General features: G+C 34.3%; 1 protein-coding gene across 5 annotated transcripts in view; it reads right to left on the bottom strand.

Moving 5' to 3' along the window:
* The window catches only part of CPEB3 (cytoplasmic polyadenylation element binding protein 3), a 97,171-nt gene that overhangs the window by 51,063 nt on the left and 33,816 nt on the right, over positions 1-12,292 (bottom strand). For all 5 annotated transcript variants that reach the window (XM_069796663.1, XM_069796664.1, XM_069796666.1 and 2 more), the window contains exon 4: positions 3,240-3,296. In XM_069796663.1, the coding sequence (XP_069652764.1) occupies positions 3,240-3,296 (57 nt within the window). The remainder of the gene's footprint in view (positions 1-3,239; positions 3,297-12,292) is intronic.

Here is a 12,292-nt window from a genome sequence, read left to right as displayed (position 1 = left end):
AACTTCAAGCACCTCTACAATATAAACTTGCTTATACACATGTGCAACTAAACTTGCTTATACACATGTGCAACTAAACTTGCTTATACACATGTGCAACTAAACTTGCTTATACACATGTGCAACTAAACTTGCTTATACACATGTGCAACTAAACTTGCTTATACACATGTACAACTAAACTTGCTTATACACATGTACAACAGTTTGTGTATATACACAAGCATAATGCCATTAATGACAAGAAGAGATTAATCATAATTATGCATGTAAAAGTAATCCCTTCTACGTCACAAATTTTATTATTTCAGAACTCAGTGCTTTGAGATGATGATGATTTACTGCTTTGCACAATGATGAACAAAATGGTGGTAGTACGCTCTACACTAAGCCCTGCCAACTAAACAACCAACACCTTCCCTCAAACTAAACAATCCCCTTCAACAGTTACAGACAGTAGCTCAAGACAGGCAGTCAGGAAAATCCCTAGTTTCAAAAGGCTGTAATCAGTAAATAAGAATACCAGCTGAAGTACAGTTGAAAGTGTTGCCATAAAGGATGAGAAAGAGCTAAAGAAATTAACAACCCTCAGAAAACTTCCCCTTCCCCTGCAACACATGAAGTTCTGCATTGCTGATGACATTAGCCTATGTTGTCTTCCAGCTTCAAAAGATTGCATACACTGTTAGTGAGAAATTGAGCTTTGAGTAATAAATCTTAAAGATTATTACTGCATCTTCGCAGGAAAAGAGAAAAATGCTTATGTAGCAAAGACTATAAATAGAATGTGAAGGTTAGATTTGCAGATTCAGCAGACAGTGTTTGGTTTCACAGAAATTATATATAGATTTTGTGGGTATTATGATTTAAACAAGTTACACAAGTTCTCCAAATTGTTCCAAAAATTACTGGGATGAAATATCTTCTGGGAATTTTTATTTTATTTTACTTATTTTATCTTTTTAAACCCAAACCACAACCATTCCAGCACAGGAAAGACTATTTCTTCTTGGACTAACTTTCCTTAGTATAATTCCTCATAACAAAGGTAACTGATCACATGGGAATTACATAGTTATAAATTTCTCAGGTTTAGCTGCACACAAAGAGGATTTAAATCACAAAAAGTAATTTTTAAGCTTATGTACTTGAATACTTGCTTTTATTCTCAGCTCTTCAAAGATTTAAGAACAAAACCCAACAGGTTTCACAGTACAATAATTCTAGCTTCTGGGCTCTTAGTAATGGCCAAAAATGGCGTGTCCTTGCCTAGTAAAGAATGGGAGGGAGAAGAGATGCAGGAGAGGGAAAATATATGGGAACATATCCAGACTTTTGATTTGCACTGGATTTCATTCAAAAGAACAATCACTACTATTTTGCATAAATTGCATATTTGTGATTCCAGGTTTATTTAAGTCTGTAAACAGCTAATATTTCAATAAACCCATAATATTTTAAATACTGGAAATGCATAAATATATTTTGTTTAGGTCCCTCAGTTAGCTATACTAATATTTTAGCAGTACACCAGGACTATAGCTGCAAAGGATCATTATTTTTTATAAACAATTAGATTATATAGCTGCTGTAAAAATTTCAAAGGAATTAGACAGGAAGAAATATTTTCTTAAATATTATATTGATTAAGGAGGCAACTTTAAAAAAAAAAGTTCATCTAGCAATGACAAATCAGAATAGAATACATTCATCTGTTTAGGATAAAAGTGAGTTGTCCCAAAATGGAACAGCCCTGGTTTGATATAGTGCAGTATATAGTATAGCTTTTTGTATGAATTTTTCATTCCTGTCTTTTAAAAATCTCTACAAGACTTTGTAACAAATACTGCTATATATTCCACTGTAAATGTCAATTTTTAAAAATAACTCAAAATTCAATCATAATCTCCCACCTTCACAATTATCCTGCTATTGTGATCAGCTTATTGAAATGCCCATGTTAGAACAACTACATTCTGAGACCAGAATTCATGTCAAAAAGCAGCAGACTGTCCTGTGTAGAACTTATTTACACACGTGCACACCCACATGAACAGCTCCCTCTTTTAATTAAGTCTTTAATTAAACGGAGCATTTCTCCCAGTTAATTACTTGATTTCCCATAATTTCATGTCCCCATAAGAAAATGGAGCACATACGCTAACTATGACAATAGAAACTCTGCAAAATATCACCCCATCATTAACAGTGTAAAACTAAGAAAAAGAGCACAAGCAAAGTCTTAGAGGTTCCAAAAGCTGGCATTTAAAGCCAAACGTTAAAACCCTTGCATCTTGTCTATTACAAATTTTCAGTTCTTCACATTTATAAAATATTTTTTAATTCTGTTTGGTACTACACGAAAACCTGCAGCTTTCAACTATACACAGTATAACTTCTATAGACAGTGCAAAGGCAAAAAATTTTAGAGAAGTTAATACATTAATCCTAACACCTCTAATACAACGTTGTAAGCAAAAACAGACATTTCAAAATAGTTAGCATTTCTTAGGATTAGATGGACAAAAACTATGCTTTGATTTGCATAGTTCAGTTCTACATTATGCTGCTGGTGCCTAACATCCCATCCCACACACACGCCCACTACATAATACGAGGCTGTCTCTATAGCTTCCAGATCCATTTTGGCAGGTTTTTTGAATGCGTATGTTCATGGCTGGAATTTTTTAATTTATTTTTATTTTCCAACACAAACAAAAGCAATAATCTTTGAGTGAAGTTCAGCCCCACACTTTTTCCTCATTATTTAGACGTCTAAACATTCTTTCCAGTCTTGTCTACATATCATTTTGGGGAAACCAACAAAGTAAACTCCGTCAGTCAAGGTAATTATATGCAAAACTTGTAACAACTCATCCAATAAGAAGAAATATGTCACGAGAGATACCAGAAATTAAAGTTATAGATTTAACACACATACACACCCACAAAAGAAGAAACAACAGAGATTGTTTTGCAATATTATCTATAGCAGGCATTATGAAACTTCCAGTGGAACACATAAAGCTATTCTAAAGCTAATATAAACAGTCACCAATTCTGCCAATGAAATCAGAGATGACTGATTTATGAAAATCATTTTAAGAGAGTGCACATAAACTTCTATGCAAATATTATTACTACACATATTTATGTCTGACTGTACAGCTATGTACACGATAAAGGTAGGAAATAATTTTCAACATGACAATATTAGCCACTAGATATTAACTACTTACTATTAAGAGCCATAATATTGTCTGTTCCTGGATGATGGAAGTTAATCCCCATACGCCCTGCAATGTAAATAAAAGCTATTTTAAATGTTTTTATTTCAAAGCTTAATTAAATTCATTAATATGAAAAATTGCTCAAGGGGATGAACAGTCAGGGTAGCCAAATCTTCCATCCACTGAAGACAACTTCCCAAGAGTACAAATTTACAATATTTAACACCATAGTACCTTTAGTGTTATGTACCTAAAATACTGAAAAATCACAAAATAAATGATAAAATAATTATTTTTAAATATATCCCTTTGCTTTGTACTAGGAAAGTATTACATTTACCCTTTCAAAATAAGGCCTCAAAGTTCAGCCTTGCTGCAGTCATGCCATTTATAGTAGGCTTCAAATAACAAGTACAGCATTATAAAAACTCCACTTAATTGGTAAAAATAAAACACTATTTTCCATACTACCTGTGGCATCAGAAGCTCTTGAGTTAACAGATCATTGGAGACAGAGTGCTTACCCTGTTTTTGCATTCTTCCCTAAGAATCTGCTATCACTTACTATTTGAGATAAGATAATGGGTTGGAGGGAGCATTGTTCTCATGGAATACATTCGTATATACTTTGAAAAATATTTATTCTTAACCCATAATATGGGACCATTATATACAGAAGGTTCACCATGAAATTCAAATGAACTCTGCTGGTGCCAATTTCCAGGAAGCTACAGACATGCAAAATAGTACCAATTTTCTTAAGTGAGATTTATCAGTTGGAAGGTTGGCCTAAGAAGATCTCTGATGACTTCAGGAACTGGAAGTGGGAACAAATTCACACAAGGTTACTTAGTTTCAAAGGAGGCCTACTCCACAGCAATCTACCTTTACCATCAAAGCAAAAAATGAGCCAACTCCACCACTGTTCAGATTAGTTTTAGATTTAGATACTATTTAACTCAGCTGAAATATTAAAAACTTACCCTGAAGAAACTTTGTAACAGGACTTTCTTAATTAAACCCCCCGAAACAATTTGAAAACTGGAATTGATATTAGTCCTTGTTTGGAAAAAGATATAAAAGGATCATTATAGCCACATAAAAATTTATTTCAATTAAGTAATGTAAGTAACTTCAGTTACTGACAAGTGTTGTAATCCATTTCATATGCTCTCCGTATCTCTAGATTTGTGGTTAAATTTGGGAGCTAAGGAAGCAGGCAGTTTACATTTTTTTCACTACGTTGGCATTCAAATATGGGAGCTCAAGACCCACTCACTATACTGAAGAACCAATGCAGCCATTAAGTTCCTGTGTACTTCCGCAAAATCAAGTTTTAACAAATAAGATTTGACAAAACGAAAGCCCATAGTCTCCAACATTTTTAGTTCCTATCAATAAGTTAAAGCCTTCTATTTCCAGTCACAGCAACTGCTGTGCTGTAATTAATATTCTTTCTGAACAGATGCAACATGAAGTTTCAGTACACTTCTGAAACTGTCACAAGCAGTTTAAGAAAAGCAAATACATATTTTCTTCACATTGTAATTTTCTCATTCTTTTAGAAAAAAGTGTGGCCACAATAAGACTACGAAGCAAACAGCACCTCCAGAAAGAAGCAGGGGCAGAAGGAAGGTAAATAAAATTTCCATTTTTACTTTCTAACTCCTCGAGCAAAGCTTCTTAGAGAGACCTTCATTAACTACTTCAGATTCCGTAATTACAGACATAATTCTCCTATACATATTTTCACATTAATCTGGCACTCCAGAAACATTAAAGCTGCTACTATTTCAGTTGGTACAAGCTTGTGCTAAAATATTTCAGAAATCTTGCCAGATTGACATTAATTCCCTTTTCCTTAACAGCATATTAATGGGCCTGAGGTTACAGGTATTACTTGTAAAGAGAAAAGGTGTATATAATAATCTATACTTGTAAACTAATACTTGTAATAGAAAAAAGGGAACTGCTATGAAAAAACTAGAGTAAAATTTGAATGCATAATGCTTGGATGGCCCTTCTCTTTTCCTTTGCTGAAGCTGAAATTCTGCTGTTTGACCAGCTTCAGAAATAGAATCGTATCTGTGACATCTGGGTTTGTTTTTTTTCCTCCCTCCAGGCTATCAGTGGACCAGGTGCTGCTTGTGTGACATTTTGTCACCTGCCCTTGGCCTGCTATTTTTAAACAGTTCTTGTCAGCTATCTTTTAAGAGGAGCAGAAAAATACAGAGCAGCACAAGTAGAAGGACATGTTCTCACACTGAGCTAAGCAATAGTGTGGAATAATTCTGTGCATCTTCAGAGGTCCCCTAGTGCAATTCTGTAGAAATAAATTAATGGAATACTTTCAAAACACACCTGTATTAAAAGCATTCAAAACAGACTGGTAATGCTCCAATCATAAGGCAGTTACCAATAATTATATAGCCTTTCGTATTAGCTACAACATCTTGCTGTTTGAAGAAAGTTATTCAATTGAAAAAAAAGAGGCCATATGCAGATTATGAAACTGCATAATTATCTAAGGAATAAGAAGAGAGCACAAAAAGGAAACTATAAATTTATTCATTTAAAGGTGTAATGTAAAACTGTGAAATGTAATTAAGAATATGTACTTTCAAGGATATATTTGGGTTAAACACAGAAATTACTATCAGAAAACAATCAATTTTAAGAAAAGCACATTTATGCTACCTGTAACTTTATGAAGTCTATATAAGCACATATTTCTAACTATAATTTTAAAATGAAATATCTGGATAAAACTTCTACTTTTCAAGAATCTTAAGCACAATAAGCAGAAACACAGAGAAGCTAGAGCACAGAAGTTATGGACTCCAGCAGTTTACTGAAGTCATAAATAGGAACGCTTCCAGTAACAGCATCCCCAGTCCTTGTATTCGGTATACATCTGCCATTTTCAGTTTGCCCGTCTTGGTTTCATAACTATTTTACCCCCCCACGTCCTTTTTTTTAAGTCTATCTGCCATTTGTTCACACCCATAATTTAAACACCTACTTGCGACTTACATATCTTCTACACATTAACATACTCAGCAGAACAAAAAATACTATTGTTCACCAGAAGGGAAATATGAAGAACTATTACTGTGTTTACATGTGTGTATTTTTACTGTGCAAATACATATTGTGGCAATTAGAACGGAAATGTATAATTATCAGCTATGAATATCAGTAATAAAGCTTGCTGATACTAAGTTCTTCCTATCACTGACTACACAAATACATGCCATAGGTAGAGAAAGCAACCTATAAAATATAGCAGCATATATATTACAACAAAATGTACTCTTCATAAGTAAATTACATTGCTCCAATAAAACACAAAGGTCTTGAATATATTTAAGTAGTGCTAACATTGTTAGCTTGAGAATGGTTATATTTTCAAAATATTAGTACTTTAAAAGCAAGACCTGATGAACATAAAAAGAGATTTGGCTTTACTTGTAAGGGGCAGACAAATGTATGTACACATATACCCATTGCACGTGTACTTCTAGAACTGTACTCAAAAGAGCAATATTGGTATTCTTATTGGTGAGTTTGGGGGGGAATAAAAGAAACCAATATGAAAGCAGACTTTTCCATTAGCAATCTATGCAAAAATATACAAAACCCTCAAAACAGTATAAAAGTGGGAAAGAAAAAAAAAGAAAAAGAGCTTCAGGTTTCTGCAAGGCCAGTCTTCAATAGTACAATGAAAAAATGGAAATAAAAGAAAAAATTGATATCTATATCACCACTCCTTAAACTAAACAAAACAAACAAAAAACCCCCACCAATCCCGTCCAAAATAGATTCAACAGGTCAAAGACAAGGACATCCTGGATGCCAGCAGCAAATTAGGAAGTATGATCGTACTACAGGATCATTGAAGAAATAACTTATTTTAATTTAATAAATATGAACCATTTAATGGTCTTATTCTGTACTGAAAAAAAAAAAAAAGAGGATTTTCTTAAATTAGCAGAGTTTCAAATGGAAAGGGAACAGAGTATGTTTCTTTTAGCAGGGTTAGCTTGAGTGGCCTAAGTTTACACACAAATAGATGTGCAAACATATCTGTCTGCTCACTGTGGTTTTCACGTGCATTTACAGAAAGGTGTCTGATGAGCATTGAGATTTTGAGAAATGCTGTTACAGTGCACTTTTTTCTAACGGAAGTGTTGCAAAAAGCTCTAACTGGGTGGTACCATTTCTAGGCCCGAGATGACAACATTTGTTCTATTTGCACGACCTTTGTGTTCAGCTGCTGACTGCAAACGCAAATATGATCCATTCACCTTCACTTTTCTCGGGTCATGTGGTGAACCTACTGCATTGTTTACAAAAAGCTTACGAACAATTAGAGCTGAACAAAATCTGGTGGCATATGTTGAATTTAACTGAAGATCAAGATGGAAAAGTAAAGGTCCATTCTACATGTACTACAATATTGTCTAAGTTGCATATAATCTTGAAACACTGCTGTCAAACCTCATAAACAATATAGTTAAGAATAAACAAGAAATCTTAAATTTTACTTAGTGTTCATATGATACAGTCTTTACAATAGTTAAAAAGTAGTAACCCCAGTAACTTCAGTTTTCTGTTGTGCAGATATATAGGTGTCATTATATTAAGTATTGAAAATCAAAATAAAAAGTTACCCCACAGATGCTGTTTCTACTTCTGAACTGTTGTACATTTGTATTCAAAGCCTCAAACAAATCTCAGAACAACAAATGCTAAGATAGTCAAGCAGCATGTACATTCTACTGAAATATGACATAATCAGCACATATTTTATCTATCTTTCTTTTTATGTATGATACCCATCAAAATTAATTTTAATAAAGCCTACTCTTGAAATTCTCCTTGTACATGTGTTGTCTCCAAATACTCACACCTGAAGATGTGTCACACTGATACTTCACAAAAACCTCAGAATTTTTGTTAGTTGGGGATTTGTACATTACAAAGTTTGTTTCCATTCTGATATAGAATAAAACCCAAATATTACAGTTATCTACTGTAACAGTAAATTTAAAATAAATATTTAAGTGACATGATTTCTCTCCTCAATTTTATATTTTGATTCAGTTTCATGACCTGTCAGTAGCACATGTGCATAGCATATGATCTAACACAGCTGAAATATTTTATTTAATTATTTAAAAATAGAACAAAGGCAGCTGCTAGTTACTACTGATCAAAATATTTTTTTATAGATCAGAATGCCTCTGTGTTGGAGTGCAATAGTTTGACACAGATAAACATATTGCAACAGTGACATATTAGACCATCAACAGGAGACACTTTGATGTAGGAAGAAAATTTTTTAGTCATTAATAAGTAGCATCTACCCATAGTTATTCTGATAATTCAGTTTTGCCCTACAGCATTAGGTAGAAGCAGTATGTAAATACCAACAGGTTATAAAATACTGCAAATATGTCCTTTCCTTGTTAAAGCAAAACTCTCTCCCGTGTATTTGTAGCGTATATTGTATTTTATGAGCAACTCAGGAAATAAATAAGTTCAGGAAAAACATCTTAGAAGATATTGCACACTTCTGTCATATAGGCCTGGTTATGACTGACACAGGGAACAACCAGATTCCCTTGGCCATATACAGTAATTTGTCTTTAACTAGCAGAAGCTTAACAATTCCTTTACTGTATTTTCTTCCTCTTTTTTTCCTCCTTTTTGAAAGGAGAAAAGGATTTATGAGTATTGACTGAAAGAGAAGAAAAATGTTGGAGTTGGTCTTGATGGCAGAGAAAGCAGGTAAGGAAGTCTGCCTAACTATCTTGGGAGAAAAGAAAATGAGACTTCCTTTCTAATGAGTTTACATTCTTTAGATCTCAAAGCATGAAAATGGCAAACTATTTGTAAAGTTACACAGTTCCCAGACTACAAGGACAGAAATACAGGAACCTAGAGCAGGGTACCCCATCTGGCAAGAAAAGCTGAGAAAAACAAAGCAGTTTTAGACAGAAACAGACTAAGAGCTGATACTGCACTGTTTCTCCCAAGCCTGGGCTCAAGATAAAATGCAACATAGATGCATAAGCTGGTTACTTATCTAAGTCCAGAAACCTCAGAGCTTGGTATCAAATCTCTCTTACTGCAAGAAACACCTAAAAAGAACTAAGTGACCCTAGCTCTTCTAGCTGAAGAGCACCAAGCCAGCCTGCCAAACAGACTGAGTTAGCACTCATTCAATACAAGTAATTCAATATCGTAAGACTGAGGATCAGTTAGTTTCTGCTACACTAACAATCCTTCAGCCTTTCTCTTGTTCCACAAGAGAACTTGGCCCTCTCAAGGCCAATTGGATCATGCTTTAAAAAAGTGACCTGCTTTGGTGATCTTGAAATACGCTCAATTTCCATGGCCTGCAGGACAAAGTCTGATCATACCTCAGATTCAGAGAAGGTATGAAGCTTCAACTACTACAAACAAGAGGATAGACTTCCTTTCTCACCCCTGAGCTTCTTCACTACCTCCACTGAACAATGCAGAGCATGAGGAACTTATACCCCAAAATGAGAGAAAAACATCCCAGAAACATTTCAATTTGGTCTTCACATCAGAATCTTCTATGGTTAACCCTCCCAACCACATTCTAATCTACAGCCCTTGCTCTATATCTAAGATAATTATTTTTTGTTTCAAGTATCTGCTGGGATGTGAGAGGCCACATATGCCAAGAAGGGCTATGTACCAAGCAAAGTTTCAAACTTCAGATAAACCACCTGCAATTTTTTACTAATGAATACATATACAGACAGTACTTCTAAATATAGGCATTTGCTGAAGACTTTGTTGCCAGCAGCAGGCTGAAATGATCCTGAAATAGCGGCACTGGCTTTGTAACATGCACTGGAGGCTCCAAAACATGCATAGCTTTTCTAGAATTAAATCTTTCTGTGTTTTCAAAATCAGAGACTTTTGGTACTCATCTTTTCACTCCTTCCATTTAAAAATTTGGATAGTAAATATAAGGCCAACTGACAGGAAAGCACAGAAGCACTGTTAGCTAAAATTGTTTGAGAAAACAAGGCTCCTTTATCAAAAGGTGAACAATTTAAAAAGTCATTTGAAAGCCATCTCATTATTTTTCTTTATCTAACACAGAGGAAGACAACACTGCTTGGAAGGAAGAATGAGCATGTCCTGAAACAGCCACTTCTATGGATACTGCCAGTCATGCTGCATAGTGTGAAAACAGGAGGAAAGTGCACACTAGGTCTAGCCAAGGCTGGAGGTTAGCAAAGTAAGCCCTGTATGTAGATAGAGGGAGGAGGAAAAGAAAGCAAGACAGGGAATTAACTATATCAATGGGAAAAAAACCAGCTGGGCAGAGACAGAGATAACTAATAGTAAACAAGACTTCAGCAGTTACTGGACTGGAAGCTGGAAGAGAGCTAAGTAACAAGGCAGGAAGGCCAAAACAGGTGAGTGGCACTGAGTGACAAAGCAAGATAAAATGAGCACATCCAATAAGTGACAGAAGTGTTTGTAAGAAAATGTAAACCTAACAGTCCCACTAGCAAATGGAAAAGATCAACTCAAACTTTACAATTAATATCCAACTCTTTGATTTTACTTTTTCAGCAGAGGGAAACACTTCCTACTGCTTTCAAATGTCCATGTAAATCAGTCTCCTACATATATTGATAACCTAGTAGAGATGGAAAAAATTGTTTTGCAAAGGATACTTTTCTTGAAAAGCATGAAAATGCTTAATGAAACCAAGAATTTCATTTCTACCTCATGCAAAACACCAACATTAAATAGTATTATGACACTCAGGTGCAGCTGTGGAATATGCTACATGCAACATTTACATAGACTAAGCTCAGCTAAGTATTGGAAACTATTCTTGACAGAATGACTCAACAACACAAAAGAATTAAAGATTTGTACCTATTATTATTTTATGTGCTAATATTCTGATCAAAAAACATTTTTAAATGGTTACAAAGGGACAATAATAAAAGTATAAGCAAAATTGCACTTGTATGATGTTAAAGTCTTTTTCTAGAGTAATACAATTTCTAATCCAATACAATTTCTAATCCAATCTTTCTCTTTTTTTTCCCCCACACTCAGACTCATATGGAAATTCAGTCTTTAAGAAACTAGTCTCAATTTGTAAATTTAAATAAATATTGATTAAAAAAACCCATGGAGTTTTAGTTAGATTATAATACATTTAATAAGAGACAATAAATACTTAAATCTACTTACTAGCAATTTGGGGTTGGGTTTTTGGTGTTTTTTTTTTAATACCAACCATACGAAATGTACATCCAGTAGAAATCTCAATTTTGTTGAGCTTGTTTTTTAAAAGTTTCAGGTTAACACTTAGTTTGGAGGACCATGATCAGAATAGACATGAGAGTATTTCTTGCCATTTTAGACAGCTGAAAAATGGTTAAAGACACATGAAGGCTATAGCACAGCAAATTTCAAGATAACAGTGGAAAGCACAGGTTAAGAGAGCTGAGAGTACACAACTCTGTTCGGTATGGTTGCAAAAACCCTCTGTACCCAGAAAGATGGTGAAAAAGGCACACAACCTTAGACCAAGAAAAATATTTTTCCACCTGTAATATATAAATGGGTAGGGGAGCAAACGAGGCAATCATGACATCAGAAAAGTACGTATATAAGCATTAGCATAGGATGTGCCATACACAACTAAATTTCTTCTCTACCAGTTCCAGTGTTCTGACTTCTTAGAGTCTGAGAATCATTTCTAATTCAATACTTCCTTTGTATATAGCTTACTAATAGCTTCAGTCTTCAAAGTCAGCAAGAATGCATGTGAGCAAGAATATGTACCTATTTTTAAACTTAACCAATGAAAGATTAAGACAGAGGACTATGCAGGTCGATCAGGAATATTTGTTCATTTAAATGTTGCCACAACCTTTCATTATTCAGTATCAGCTAAGTATTAGAAATGGTTTAATCGCCAATACTACACCTGGTTGAACAAATACAGTTTAGTAGCATAAATAATAAAAATTTTCCCAGCACATAAC

Source organism: Haliaeetus albicilla, chromosome 11 (genome assembly GCF_947461875.1).
Source record: "Haliaeetus albicilla chromosome 11, bHalAlb1.1, whole genome shotgun sequence".
NCBI lineage: Eukaryota > Metazoa > Chordata > Aves > Accipitriformes > Accipitridae > Haliaeetus > Haliaeetus albicilla.
Note: the sequence above shows the minus strand (reverse complement) of the source record. Positions and strands in the feature narration are given on the sequence as shown.